General features: G+C 43.3%; 1 protein-coding gene across 5 annotated transcripts in view; it reads right to left on the reverse strand.

Moving 5' to 3' along the window:
* Positions 1-16,187, reverse strand: part of TBCE (tubulin folding cofactor E) — a 127,598-nt gene that overhangs the window by 67,588 nt on the left and 43,823 nt on the right. For all 5 annotated transcript variants that reach the window (XM_063595552.1, XM_055099979.2, XM_063595534.1 and 2 more), the window contains one exon: positions 8,714-8,844. In XM_063595552.1, the coding sequence (XP_063451622.1) occupies positions 8,714-8,813 (100 nt within the window). In that variant the 5' untranslated portion in view covers positions 8,814-8,844. The remainder of the gene's footprint in view (positions 1-8,713; positions 8,845-16,187) is intronic.

A 16,187-nucleotide genomic window follows, 5' to 3' on the forward strand; every position in this document is an offset into this window, starting at 1 on the left:
TGAACTCAGGAGGCGAAGGTTGCCGTGAGTCAAGATCACGCCACTGCACTCCAGCCTGGGTGACAAGAGCAAAACTCCTTCTCAAAAACAAACAAACAAAAAAATTGAGTGAAGTATATCCCTGTAAACTAAATTTGGAGCATATTTGTTTCCTCTACCTGATTCCTCCAGAATTTGCAAACTATTTTTAAGTATTCTTAATTTATGACAATATAGTTATTTGCATAAGTGCAGTAAGAATCTGTTTCCCCCCCTTTTTTTTTTAGATGGAGTCTTGCTCCAGGTTAGAGTGCAGTGGCATGATCTTGGCTCACTGCAGCCTCCGCCTCCCAGGTTCAAGCGATTCACCTATCTCAGCCTCCAGAGTAGCTGGGACTACAGGCGTGCACCACCACACCCGGCTAACTGTTTGTATTTTTAGTAGAGACGTGGTTTCACCATGTTGGCAGGCTGGCTGCAAACTTCTGACCTTGGGTGATCCACCTACCTCGGCCTCCCAAAGTGCTAGGATTATAGGCATGAGCCACTGCACCTGGCCAAGAATCTGTTTTCTTTTGTAACAGGATACAATTGGAAAAACTGGTTATTTTACCAAGGCTTTAACTGGAATGGCATGCTTCCCTTTAAGGAAACAAACTTGACTTGTAAAGCCAATAAAAGCCACTTGGGAAAATATCTCAAACCTTGCCTCCACAGTCTCTACACAGGGTTCCTGACCTGTGGTAAGTAAAAAATGTCATTTTCTCACAGGCCCAGGAGCCCAAATTTATCTTGGGAGCCAAGAGGAGAGGAATTTACTCAACTCATAGATATTTGATGGTACAAGCCCATGGCTGGGTTCGGCTTTTAAAAAGTCTTATCTGAGGTTCTTTCTATGGGACAGAGTTCCATCAAAGCCAATTTAAAAACAGCTTAAGTGAAAAATAATTATTCTTGGTGGCAGCCAAGATGGCCGAATAGGAACAGCTCCGGTCTACAGCTCCCAGCATGAGCGATGCAGAAGATGGGTGATTTCTGCATTTCCATCTGAGGTACCGGGTTCATCTCACTAGGGAGTGCCAGACAGTGGGCACAGGACAGTGGGTGCAGCGCACCGTGCGCAAGCCGAAGCAGGGTGAGGCATTGCCTCACTCGGGAAGCGCAAGGGGTCAGGGAGTTCCCTTTCCTAGTCAAAGAAAGGGGTGACAGATGGCACCTGGAAAATCGGGTCACTCCCACCCTAATACTGCACTTTTCCGACAGGCTTAAAAAACGGCACACCAGGAGATTATATCCCGCACATGGCTCGGAGGGTCCTAAACCTACGGAGTCTCACTGATTGCTAGCACAGCAGTCTGAGATCAAACTGCAAGGCAGCAGCGAGGCTGGGGGAGGGGTGCCCACCATTGCCCAGGCTTGCTTAGGTAAACAAAGCAGCCGGGAAGCTCGAACTGGGTGGAGCCCACCACATCTCAAGGAGGCCTGCCTGCCTCTGTAGGCTCCACCTCTGGGGGCAGGGCACAGACAAACAAAAAGACAGCAGTAACCTCTGCAGACTTAAATGTCCCTGTCTGACAGCTTTGAAGAGAGCAGTGGTTCTCCCAGCATGCAGCTGGAGATCTGAGAACGGGCAGACTGCCTCCTCAAGTGGGTCCCTGACCCCTGACTCCCGAGCAGCCTAACTGGGAGGCACCCCCCAGCAGGGGCAGACTGACACCTCACACGGCCTGGTATTCCTCTGAGACAAAACTTCCAGAGGAACGATCAGACAGCAGCATTCGCAGTTCACAAAAATCCACTGTTCTGCAGCCACCGCTGCTGATACCCAGGCAAACGGTCTGGAGTGGACCTCTAGCAAACTCCAACAGACCTGCAGCTGAGGGTCCTGTCTGTTAGAAGGAAAACTAACAAACAGGAAGGACATCCACACCAAAAACCCATCTGTACATCACCATCATCAAAGACCAAAAGTAGATACCACAAAGATGGGGAAAAAACAGAGCAGAAAAACTGGAAACTCTAAAAAGCAGAGCGCCTCTCCTCCTCCAAAGGAACACAGTTCCTCACCAGCAACGGAACAAAGCTGGACGGAGAATGACTTTGACGAGTTGAGAGAAGAAGGCTTCAGACGATCAAACTACTCCGAGCTACAGGAGGAAATTCAAACCAAAGGCAAAGAAGTTAAAAACTTTGAAAAAAATTTAGACGAATGTATAACTAGAATAAGCAATATAGAGAAGTGCTTAAAGGAGCTGATGGAGCTGAAAGCCAAGGCTCAAGAACTACGTGAAGAATGCAGAAGCCTCAGGAGCCGATGCAATCAACTGGAAGAAAGGGTATCAGTGATGGAAAATGAAATGAATGAAATGAAGCGCGAAGGGAAGTTTAGAGAAAAAAAGAATAAAAAGAAACGAACAAAGCCTCCAAGAAATATGGGACTATGTGAAAAAACCAAATCTACGTCTGACTGGTGTACCTGAAAGTCACAGGGAGAATGGAACCAAGTTGGAAAACACTCTGCAGGATATTATCCAGGAGAACTTCCCCAATCTAGCAAGGCAAGCCAACATTCAGATTCAGGAAATACAGAGAATGCCACAAAGATACTCCTCGAGAAGAGCAACTCCAAGACACATAATTGTCAGATTCACCAAAGTTGAAATGAAGGAAAAAATGTTAAGGGCAGCCAGAGAGAAAGGTCGGGTTACCCACAAAGGGAAGCCCATCAGACTAACAGCGGATCTCTTGGCAGAAACTCTACAAGCCAGAAGAGAGTGGGGGCCAATATTCAACATTTTAAAAGAAAAGAATTTTCAACCCAGAATTTCATATCCAGCCAAACTAAGCTTCATAAGTGAAGGAGAAATAAAATACTTTACAGACAAGCAAATGCTGAGAGATTTTGTCCCCACCAGGCCTGCCTTACAAGAGCTCCTGAAGGAAGCACTAAACATGGAAAGGAACAACCAGTACCAGCCACTGCAAAATCAGGCCAAATTGTAAAGACCATCGAGGCTGGAAGAAACTGCATCAACTAACGAGCAAAATAACCAGCTAACATCATAATGACAGGATCAAATTAACACATAACAATATTAACTTTAAATGTAAATGGACTAAATGCTCCAATTAAAAGACACAGACTGGCAAATTGGATAAAGAGTCAAGACCCATCAGTGTGCTGTATTCAGGAAACCCATCTCATGTGCAGAGACACACATAGGCTCAAAATAAAAGGATGGAGGAAGATCTACTAAGCAAATGGGAAACAAAAAAAGGCAGGGGTTGCAATCCTAGTCTCTGATAAAACAGACTTTAAACCAACAAAGATCAAAAGAGACAAAGAAAGCCATTACATAATGGTAAAGGGATCAATTCAACAAGAAGAGCTAACTATCCTAAATATATATGCACCCAATACAGGAGCACCAAGATTCATAAAGCAAGTCCTGAGTGACCTACAAAGAGACTTAGACTCCCACACAATGATAATGGGAGACTTCAACACCCCACTGTCAACATTAGACAGATCAACGAGACAGAAAGTTAACAAGGATACCCAGGAATTGAACTCAGCTCTGCACCAAGCGGACCTAACGGACATCTACAGAACTCTCCACCCCAAATCAACAGAATATACATTCTTTTCAGCACCACACCACACCTATTCCAAAATTGACCACATACTTGGAAGTAAAGCTCTCCTCAGCAAATGTAAAAGAACAGAAATTATAACAAACTGTCTCTCAGACCACAGTGCAATCAAACTGGAATTCAGGATTAAGAAACTCACTCAAAACCTCTCAACTACATGGAAACTGAACAACCTGCTCCTGAATGACTACTGGGTACATAACGAAATGAAGACAGAAATAAAGATATTCTTTGAAACCAACGAGAACAAAGACACAACATACCACAATCTCTGGGACAACATTCAAAGCAGTGTGTAGAGGGAAATTTATAGCACTAAATGCCCACAAGAGAAAGCAGGAAAGATCCAAAATTGACACCCTAACATCACAATTAAAAGAACTAGAAAAGCAAGAGCAAACACATTCAAAAGCTAGCAGAAGGCAAGAAATAACTAAAATCAGAGCAGAACTGAAGGAAATAGAGACACAAAAAACCCTTCAAAAAACTAATGAATCCAGGAGCTGGTTTTTTGAAAGGATCAACAAAATTGATAGACCTCTAGCAAGACTAATAAAGAAGAAAAGAGAGAAGAATCAAATAGACGCAATAAAAAATGATAAAGGGGATATCACCACCGATCCCACAGAAATACAAACTACCATCAGAGAATACTACAAACACCTCTACACAAATAAACTAGAAAATCTAGAAGAAATGGATAAATTCCTCGACACATACACCCTCCCAAGATTAAACCAGGAAGAAGTTGAATCTCTGAATAGACCAATAACAGGCTCTGAAATTGTGGCAATAATCAATAGCTTACCAACCAAAAAGAGTCCAGGACCAGATGGATTCACAGCTGAATTCTACCAGAGGTACAAGGAGGAACTGGTACCATTCCTTCTGAAACTATTCCAATCAATAGAAAAAGAGGGAATCCTCCCTAACTCATTTTATGAGGCCAGCATCATCCTGATACCAAAGCCTGGCAGAGACACAACCAAAAAAGAGAATTTTAGACCAATATCCTTGATGAACATTGATGCAAAAATCCTCCATAAAATACTGGCAAACCAAATCCAGCAGCACATCAAAAAGCTTATCCACCAGGATCAAGTGGGCTTCATCCCTGGGATGCAAGGCTGGTTCAATATATGCAAATCAATAAATGTAATCCAGCATATAAACAGAACCAAAGACAAAAACCACATGATTATCTCAATAGATGCAGAAAAGGCCTTTGACAAAATTCAACAACCTTCATGCTAAAAACTCTCAATAAATTAGATATTGATGGGACGTATCTCAAAATAATAAGAGCTATCTATGACAAACCCACAGCCAATATCATACTGAATGGACAAAAACTGGAAGCATTCCCTTTGAAAACTGGCACAAGACAGGGATGCCCTCTCTCACCACTCCTATTCAACATAGTGTTGGGAGTTCTGGCCAGGGCAATTAGGCAGGAGAAGGAAACAAAGGGTATTCAATTAGGAAAAGAGGAAGTCAAATTGTCCCTATTTGCAGATGACATGATTGTATATCTAGAAAACCCCATTGTCTCAGCCCAAAATCTCCTTAAGCTGATAAGCAACTTCAGCAAAGTCTCAGGTTACAAAATCAATGTACAAAAATCACAAGCATTCTTATACACCAATAACGGACAAACAGAGAGCCAAATCATGAGTGAAATCCCATTCACAATTGCTTCAAAGAGAATAAAATACTTAGGAATCCAACTTACAAGGGACATGAAAGACCTCTTCAAGGAGAACTACAAACCACTGCTCAAGGAAATAAAAGAGGATACAAAGAAATGGAAGAACATTCCATGCTCATGGGTAGGAAGAATTAATATCGTGAAAATGGCCATACTGCCTAAGGTAATTTACAGATTCAATGCCATCCCCATCAAGCTACCAATGACTTTCTTCACAGAATTGGAAAAAACTACTTTAAAGTTCATATGGAACCAAAAAAGAGCCCGCATCGCCATGTCAATCCTAAGCCAAAAGAACAAAGCTGGAGGCATCACACTACCTGACTTCAAACTATACTACAAGGCTACAGTAACCAAAACAGCATGGTACTGGTACCAAAACAGAGATATAGATCAATGGAACAGAACAGAGCCCTCAGAAATAACGCCGCATATCTACAACTATCTGATCTTTGACAAACCTGAGAAAAACAAGCAATGGGGAAAGGATTCCCTATTTAATAAATGGTGCTGGGAAAACTGGCTAGCCATATGTAGAAAGCTGAAACTGGATCCCTTCCTTACACCTTATACAAAAATTAATTAAAGATGGATTAAAGACTTAAACGTTAGACCTAAAACCATAAAAACCCTAGAAGAAAACCTAGGCATTACCATTCAGGACATAGGCATGGGCAAGGACTTCATGTCTAAAACACCAAAAGCAATGGCAACAAAAGCCAAAATTGACAAATGGGATCTAATTAAACTAAAGAGCTTCTGCACAGCAAAAGAAACTACCATCAGAGTGAACAGGCAACCTACAAAATGGGAGAAAATTTTCACAACCTACTCATCTGACAAAGGGCTAATATCCAGAATCTACAATGAACTCAAATAAATTTACAAGAAAAAAACAAACAGCCCCATCAAAAAATGGGTGAAGGACATGAACAGACACTTCTCAAAAGAAGACATTTATGCAGCCAGAAAACACATGAAAAAACACTCACCATCACTGGCCATCAGAGAAATGCAAATCAAAACCACATGAGATACTATCTCACACCAGTTAGAATGGCAATCATTAAAAAGTCAGGAAACAACAGGTGCTGGAGAGGATGTGGAGAAATAGGAACACTTTTACACTGTTGGTGGGACTGTAAACTAGTTCAACCATTGTGGAAGTCAGTGTGGCGATTCCTCAGGGATCTAGAACTAGAAATACCATTTGACCCAGCCATCCCATTACTGGGTATATACCCAAAGGACTACAAATCATGCTGCTATAAAGACACATGCACACGTATGTTTATTGCGACACTATTCACAATAGCAAAGACTTGGAACCAACCCAAATGTCCAACAATGATAGACTGGATTAAGAAAATGTGACACATATACACCATGGAATACTATGCAGCCATAAAAAATGATGAGCTCATGTCCTTTACTGGGACATGGATGAAATTGGAAATCATCATTCTCAGTAAACTATCACAAGGACAAAAAACCAAACACTGCATGTTCTCACTCATAGGTGGGAACTGAACAATGAGAACACATGGACACAGGAAGGGGAACATCACACTCTGGGGACTGTTGTGGGGTGGGGGGAGGGGGGAGGGATAGCATTAGGAGATATACCTAATGCTAAATGACGAGTTAATGGGTGCAGCACACCAGCATGGCACATGTATACATATGTAACTAACCTGCACATTGTGCACATGTACCCTAAAACTTAAAGTATAATAATAATAAAATAAAAATAAAAAAAATTAAAAAATTAAAAAAAAAGAAAAATAATTATTCTTGCTGCACTTTATACAAATAATCAAGCCAACTATAATAAAGCAAATCAGTTTTTTTTTTTTTTTTTTTTTTTGGAGAAGGAGTCTCGCTCTGTCCCCCAGGTTGGAGTGCAGTGGCGTGGTCTCGGCTCACTGCAACCTCCACCTCCCGGGTTCATGCCATTCTCCTGCCTCAGCCTCCCTTAGTAGCTGGAACTACAGGCGCCCGCCACCACATCCGGCTAATTTTTTGTATTTTTACTGGAGATGGGGTTTCACCGTGTTAGCCAGGATGGTCTCAATCTCATGACCTTGTGATCCGCCCGCCTCGGCCTCTCAAAGTGCTGGGGTTACAGGTGTGAGCCACCGTGCCTGGCCCAGGCAAATCAGTCTTACCATGACTTGTCTTTAGTAAAACTTGGAAACTAGAGAGAAAAATTATGTTTCAAGAACTATGGAGCATTCGTTATTAGATTCTAGCCTCATTAGTTGTTTTTAAGTTTGTTTCTTCAATTTAGGCTAACCCTGCTTATTCCTGTGAACCAACTGGTGATCTCTGGCTGCAGCTCAGAAGAAACAAGAGGGATGGGTAATGTAAAAATATGGATAAATATTCTAATTCTGGGCACATTGCAATCAGCTAGTAAACCCATATCAGCTTGGTTCCAGCAGTTGCCCAGTTCATAGAAAGCCTCCTTATTGGCCAGGCACGGTGGCTCACACCTGTAATCCCAGCACTTTGGGAGGCCAAGGCAGTCGGAACACCTCAGGAGTTCGAGACCAGCCTGACCAACATGGAGAAACCCTGTCTCCACTAAAAATTCAAAATTAGCCAGGTGTGGTGGCACATGCCAGAAATCCCAGCTACTCGAGAGACTGAGGCAGGAGAATCGCTTGAACCCAGGAGGCAGAGGTTGCGGTGAGCCAACATCGCACCACTACACTCCAGCCTGAACAACAAGAGCGAAACTCCGTCTCAAAATACACAGAAAACAGTCAAATTTTTGTTGACTAAGACTTATGAGTAAGTCTACTACATTATTATTTACTCTAAAAACTAGAAATTAACGTCCAAAAATGGGGAACAATTAAACAAACTATATATTATACTAAATGTAATAATTAAGAAATACGCAAAATCAAAAAAAGAAGAAATATTGCAAAATAATGCTGTAGAAACATAGGTAAATTTATACCAAAAAATAAGTTTAAAAAAAAGGTAACAAAAAATTGTAATGTGTATCAGTTTAAACTATATTAGATACCTACAAACGTGGATTAATGACAAAAGAAATTTCAAAAAAATTACTTGAGTTGAGGTTTATGAGGTTTCAAGACTTTTAGCTGTTTATAGTTTCCTCAGAAGATATTTTAAGGTTGATTTTATATAAGATAGCAACACTAAATAATTAAATGGCATATAATTAAACAAAATCATAGATACCACAGGATATTGTCACTCAAAACTGGATACAGGAGGCACCTATAAATTAGTTGTTAATTTCGTCAAAATTTGTGGTATAAAGTGCTACTGAGAAGCTTACACAGAAACAGCTGCAAAATACACACACACACACACACACACACAATAATTACTTACCTGCCACGGGAGGGACAACACCAGCAAAACGTACTGTTGCATGTTCTCCGTTAACTTCAACTCTTCGACCAATGACATCCGCTGTCAAAGTGTCACTCATTATAATATATCCAGAATCCAAAATATGAGATCTAGGAAGAAAAATACAACACTGATAAGAACTTAATACAATTCCTTTAAAGGAATTTTTTTTTTTTTTTGAGGCACAGTCTTGCTCTGTCGCCCAGTGGCGCAATCTCGGCTCACTGCAACCCCCACCTTCCAGGCTCAAGGGTTCTTGTGCCTCAGCCACCAGAGTAACCGGGTCCACAGATGTGCTTCACCACACCCAGCCAATTTTTGTATTTTCAGTAGAGAAGGGGTTTTGCTACATTGCCCAGGCTGGTCTCCAACTCCTGAGCTCCAGCAATCCACCAACCTCAGTCTCCCAAAGTGGTAAAATTACAGGTGTGAGCCACCGCGCCTGGCCTACAAGAGAAGGTTCAAGTTTGGGAGAGAAGTCAGTATACTTAAAGTGCCTATAGAGGGTGATGACGGATGTGGGTCTCTAGCTCAAACGATACATTTGCGCTAGAAATGTGTTTGTTGTTGTTGTTGTTGTTTTTTAAGATGGTGTCTCACTCTGTTGCCCAGGCTGGAGTGCTGTGGCACGATCTCGGCTCACTGCAACCTCCACCTCCCTGGTTCAAGCAATTCCCCTGCCTCAGCCTCCCAAGTAGCTGGGATTACAGCACCCACCACCATGCCTGTTTAATTGTTTTGTATTTTTAGTATAGACGGGGTTTCACCATGTTGGCCAGACTGGTCTCAAACTTCTGACCTCAGGTGATCCACCCTCCTCTGCCTCCCAAAGTGCTGGGATTACAGGCATGAGCCACTGCGCCCGGCCTAGAAACATGTTTTTAGGGGTTGTCAGCACAGAGCTTATAACTGATAGCATGAAAGTAGATGAGAATGAAAGGGTATCAGCTAGAAAGAAAAGGGGATCAATGACAGAATCCTGCAAAAACATAATAGTTAAGAAAGAAGGAAGAAATCCCTAAGAAGTCGGAGAAAGAAAAAACGAAAAGAAAAAAGAAGAGCAGCTACCTGATGCCTTGGAATCCAAGGAACAGAGTTTAAAGCAGGAATAATCAAGCAACAGTATCAGATGCTGCAGAGAGAGCCTGTGAGAGTAGGGCTTAAAAATCCGTGCTCCTTTTTCAAGCACAAATATGGTTAATTTCCAAACCTTCATCTTTGTCTAAATAAAACTCACTTTCTTTTTTTCTTTTTTTTTTTTCTTGAGACAGAGTCTCGCTCTGTCGCCCAGGCTGGAGTGCAGTGGCACGACCTCTGCTAACTGCAACCTCTGCCTGCTGGGTTCAAGCAATTCTCCTGCCACAGCCTCCCTAGTAACTGGGATTACAGGCACACGCCACCACGCACACGCCACCACACCCAGCTAATTTTTGAATTTTTAGTAGAGATGGTGTTTCACCATGTTGGCCAGGCTGGTCTCGAACTCCTGACCTCAAGTGATCCACCCACCTCAGTCTCCCAAAATGCTGGAATTACAAGCATCAGCCACCGCAGCCGGCCTAAATAAAACTCACTTTCTATTTTAAAAAGCTAGCAGTGTTGGCTGGGCACGGTTGCTCATGCCTGTAATCTCAGCGCTTTGGGAGGCCAAGGCAGGCAGATCACCTGAGGCCAGGAATTCAAGACCAGCCTGGGCAACATAGTGAAACTTATCTCTACCAAAAAAAATACAAAAATTAGCCAGGCATTGTGGCACACGCCTGTAGTCCCAGCTACTTGGGAAGCTGAAGTGGGAGGATCATGTGAGCCCAGAACATTGAGGCTGCAGTAAGCCAAGATCATGCCACTCTGCTCCAGCCTAGGCAACAGAGCTAGAGCCTGTCTCAAAACAAACAAACAAAAAAACACAAATAAAAGATAACAGTGTTGAAGTACAAGGATTTTTAAACGACCACAAGTTACATGACTATTGAACAAAGTATTTTTCTATTTTAATATTATCATATATAATATGTGCACAAAACAAAAGAAAAAACATATGCTGTTACATGCCATCTGGGGTTAGAATACATTACTGACTACCCACAAACTCCATTGGTATATAGATATCTGAGGCCTCTGTTATTATTACCTCTCCACCTTTATGGGTTTTTTTTATTTTAAGAACAGGTAGATGGAAGGGGAGTGGTGGCTCATGTCTGTAATCCCAGCACTTTGAGAGGCCGAGGCGGGTAGATCACAAGGTCAGGAGTTCGAGACCAGCCTGACCACCATGGTGAAACCCCGTCTCTACTAAAAATACAAAAACTAGCCAGGCGTGGTGGCGCATGCCTGTAATCCCAGCTACTCAGGAGGCTGAGGCAGGAGAATCGCTTGAACCCGGGAGGCAGAGGTTGCAATGAGCCGAGATCGAGCCATTGCACTTCTGCCTGGGTGACAGAGCAAGACCCCATCTCAAAAAAAAAAAAAAGAATAGGTAGACATTTCCTCTGTTACTGGAGTTGTCTGTTACATTAGACCTGCTATTTCCATATTACAGAATAATCTAAGCATTTCAATCTCACATTATATGATTTTATTAAGTTTCTGCATAAGGTCCTCTCAATCAGCTCCTCAAATATTTTGTAAAAACAATAACATTAGGCTGGGCACAGTGGCTCACACCTGCAATCCCAGCATTTTGGGAGGCCAAGGAGGGCAGATCACAAGGTCAAGAGATCAATACCATCCCGGCCAACAGGGTAAAACCCCGTCTCTACTAAAAATACAAAAAAATTAGTTGGGCGTGTAGTGCATATGCCTGTAGTCCCAGCTACTTGGCCATCTGAGGCAGGAGAATCACTTGAATGTGGGAGGCGGAGGTTGCAGTGAGCCAAGATCATGCCACTGCACTCCAGCCTGGCAACAGAGCAAAATTCCATCTCACAAAAAACAAAACAAAACAAAAATCATTTTTCCCAATTGTTGTGAAAAGAATCCTACTTTCAAAATGGAGCTGAATTTTGTCTATTTAAATAAAGGAGGACAGGGCCATAGGGAAGGGGGCCAGGATCCAGATCTAAACATGCCCAGTAGTGTTGAAAAGCAAAAGAGAAATAATCTCCGAGCCCAAAGTTGGTGAGAAAAGTCAAAGCAGTTTAGATGATTTTTTTTTTCAATTGAGACGGAGTCTCACTCTGTCGCTCAGGCTGGTGCAATCTCAGCTCACTGCAACCTCCATCTCCCGGGTTCAAGCGATTCTTCCGCCTCTGCCTCCTGAGTAACTGGGATTACAGGCGGCCACCACCAGGCCCAGCTAATTTTTGTATTTTTAGTAGAGATGGGATTTCACCATGTGGGCCAGGCTGGTCTCAAACTCCTGACCTCAAGTGATCTTCCCACCTCAGCCTCCAAGTGCTGGGATTACAGGTGGGAGCCACTGCGCCGGCCAGTTTAGATGATGTGATGGCAGGATCGACATACGGGTCAGACCAGGCATGGGGAATTTATGTTTTAGTAAGCTAAGAGGTCTGGCCAGAGACACAGCACTACCCAAAAACCTGTGCTCAGATTCAGAGCTCTAGTCCCTAAGAAGAGGGACTAATAAAATGACTGCAGAACTCCACTCCTACAAGAAATTAAAGTACTAGGCCAAATCTTGGCTCCATGAACTAGACTGTATAGGGATTATCTAAATCCAGAAACTCACAAGGCCCCATAATCAGTCTGAGGCTCTTTCCAGCTGGGGCTCAGCTTAAGAGTACTACTATATCACCCTGCAGATCAGGCTAACAGTGAGAATGGCTTGGTGAGAAGAAGGGGGCAGCCATCAATGGGAAGTAAAACCAGAGAGTGTAATAGCAGGAATGAGGATTGAAGACACTAGGAAGCCATTCTCACTATTAATCTAACGTCTGTAAGTAACTCATGAATTCCTTCACATGCTTGATCCTACTTAATCTCCAGTAACAATTTTTTTTCCCATTCCTACCTGTATGCTGTGCCCACAGACAAAACCAATGAGATCATTAGGTATAAGGTCTAAGGTCAGTAATTAACAGTCTCTGTGTCGAGTCAGGTGTTTTTGTTTGTTTGTTTTGAGACGAGTCTCGCTCTGTTACCCAGGTTGGAGTGCAATGGCGTGATCTCAGCTCTGCGACCTCCACCGCCTGGGTTCAAGCGATTCTCCTGCCTCAGCCTCCTGAGTAGCTGGGATTATAGGCATGCGCCACCAAGCCCGGCTAATTTTGTATTTTTTTTTTCAATAGAGATGGGGTTTCACCTTATTGGTCAGGCTGGTCTCGAACTCCTGACCTCAGGTGATTCACCCATCTCGGCCTCCCAAAGTGCTGGGATTACAGGTGTGAACCTCTGCGCCCAGCCTCAAGTCAGTATTTTTGATGATCCTGTCTAGTCTCTGAACGTTTCTAATAATGTCTTTCTTGATACCATGATCTTCCGTGAAGACCCAGAAACTGGATCCATGTCTTGGTGACGTATGCCTTAGTTCCAAAGCCTTTACCCTCTTCTTCTAGCTAGTAACCAATGGGTCCCTGTTTCCTGATGTTAGACCTACTTGATGCTGTTACTGCTGTTACTGGCCCACTCTGCACCCTTATTGCCTGTTGCTAGGACAACCACTTTGATCACTCACCCACCCCCAGCCCCATTTTAGTATCCAGTCAAAATGACCTGCAGTCAGCTGCTGCCTAGTTAAGTTCTCTGTAATGGCCTGCACTGGGCCCTCTCCTAATCACCTGAATGTGAGTGGCATGTTGCTCTTAGTTAGGTCTATCTGGGTGCTGACTAAGGCTTGGTCCAGATGGAATGACTTTTTAAAATACACACACTTGCTAACTAATGAAGATAGCCCACTTAAATGTTGGAGTGACTCTTCTTGTTATTCTTCTTTAAAAAGATGAAATCTACATCTCTAGGCCAGGCACAGTGGCTCATGCCTGTAATCCCAGCACTTTGGGAGGCCAAGGCAGGCGGATCATGAGGTCAGGAGATTGAGACCATCCTGGCTAACACAGTAAAACCCCATCTCTACTAAAAATACAAAAAATTAGCTGGGCATGGTGGTGGGCACCTGTAGTCCCAGATACTCAGGAGGCTGAGGCAGGAGAATGGTGTGAATCCAGGAGGCGGAGCTTGCAGTGAGCCGAGATAGCACCACTGCACTCCAGCCTGGGCGACAAAGTGAGACTCCATCTCAAAAAAAAAAAAAAAGAAAAAAAAAGAAATCTACATCTCTTATCATTTTCACCTAGTAATTTTCTACTACTGCCCTATGTAGCTACAGAGAATCAATATATTCCCTTTCCCAGACAACATTTAAATGTGGAAGGCCGGCTGGGCATGGTAGCTCACACCTGTAATCCCAGCACTTCGGGAGGACAAGGTGGGTGACTCACCTGAGGTCAGGAGTTCAAGACCAGCCTGGCCAACATGGTGAAACCCCATCTCTACTAAAAATACAAAAATTAGCCAGGTGTGGTGGCGGATACCTGTAATCCCAGCTCCTAGGGAGGCTGAGGCAGGAGAATCACTTGAATCTGGGAGGCGGAGGTTGCAGTGAGCCGAGATTGCGCCATTGCACTCCAGCCTGGGCGACAGAGGGAGATTCAGTCTCAAAAAATAAATAAATAAATATGGAAGGCCATTTGTTACCATTTCTGCTTTCCCTGCTTCCTGTCTTCATCTCCCAAATCTCTCTACCAGGGTAAACATTTCCAGTTCCTTAAACCCTCCTTATAGCATTCCAGTTTTCCTCTGTAACTGATTTACTGATTCCATGCTTAAATTGCAATATCTAAAACTGAAAACCACATTCCAGATGTGGCCTGACCTGCACGTGGGGTACAATGGTCTGAAAAGCATTCATTTAACAGTGTAGGCTAGGCAAAGTGGCTCACGCCTGTAATCCCAGTACTTTGGGAGGCCGAGGAGGGTGGATCATCTGAGGTCAGGAGTTCGAGGCCAGCCTGGCCAACATGGTGAAACCTGTCTCTACTAAAAATACAAAAATTAGCCAGGCATGGTGGCAAGCACCCGTAATCCCAGCTACTCTGGAGGTTTGAACCCAAGAGGCGGAGGCTGCAGTGAGTCAAGGTATGCCATTGCATTCCAGCCTGGGCAACAAAGAAAGACTCAGTCTCAAAAAAATAAATAAAATTGTAAAATTAAAAAAATAAAAATACAAGGCCGGGCACGGTGGCTCACGTCTGTAATCCCAGCACTTTGGGAGGCCGAGGCGGGCGGATCACGAGGTCAGGAGATTGAGACCATCCTGGCTAACACGGTGAAACACCGTCTCTACTAAAAATACAAAAAAATTAGCCGGGTGTGGTGGCGGGCACTTGTAGTCCCAGCTACTCGGGAGGCTGAGGCAGGAGAATGGCGTGAACCCGGGAGACTGAGCTTGCAGTGAGCCGAGATCACGCCACCGCACTTCAGCCTGGGCGACAGAGCGAGACTCCTCTCAAAAAAAAAATAAAATAAAATAAAATAAATAAAAATACAAATACAAATACAAAAATTAGCCGGCCATGGTGGTGAGTGCCTGTAATCCCAACTACTTGGGAGACTGAGGCACAAGAATTGCTTGAACCCCGGAGACGGAGGTTGCAGTGAGCCAAGATCGTGCCATTGCACTCCAGACTGGGCCACAGAGTGAGACTGCGTCTCAAAGAAAAAAAAATGTAGACGTTACATTCTTTTTTTTCTGTCCCTTTCATGGGAAAGACTATTGCTTACTATTAAGGTTGCAATGAAAGAAATTCCAAAGCCATTTCTGATTTACTACCATCTTCCGATCATAAAATTTAAATGTTTAAATTTTACTACAATTGTATTACCCTAAAAATGAGTTTTTTACTAGTTTTAAGTGCCCTTTCAAAATTTTCATTAACATGTAAGCAGAATTTTACTACCACTGAGACATATAATTTGTTCTACTTCTTTTATTAACTTCTTTTAAAATAAAGTAGGGCCTCACTATGTTATCCAGGCTGGTCTTTAACTCCTGGGCTCAAGCAATCCTCCTGAGGATTCCCAAAGTGCTGGGATTACAGGCTTGAGCTACCTCAACTGGCCATATTAACATTTGTCCATAAACATTTTTCTATACGGCCACAGAGTCAACACATTAATCATCTCAATATCCAAGTATGATACCACAATTTACTTAATAATTTCTTTTTTTTTTTTTTTGAGACGGAGTCTCACTCTGTCGCACAGGCTAGAGTGCAGTGGCGCAATCTCGGCTCACTGCAAGCTCCGCCTCCCGGGTTCACGCCATTCTCCTGCCTCAGCCTCCCCAGTAGCTGGGACTACAGGCACCCGCCACCACGCCCGGCTAATTTTTTGTATTTTTAGTAGAGACGGGGTTTCACCATGTTAGCCAGGATGGTCTCAATCTCCTGACCTCGAGATCCGTCCGCCTCGGCCTCCCAAAGTGCTGGAATTACAG

Source organism: Pan paniscus, chromosome 1, assembly GCF_029289425.2.
Source record: "Pan paniscus chromosome 1, NHGRI_mPanPan1-v2.0_pri, whole genome shotgun sequence".
NCBI lineage: Eukaryota > Metazoa > Chordata > Mammalia > Primates > Hominidae > Pan > Pan paniscus.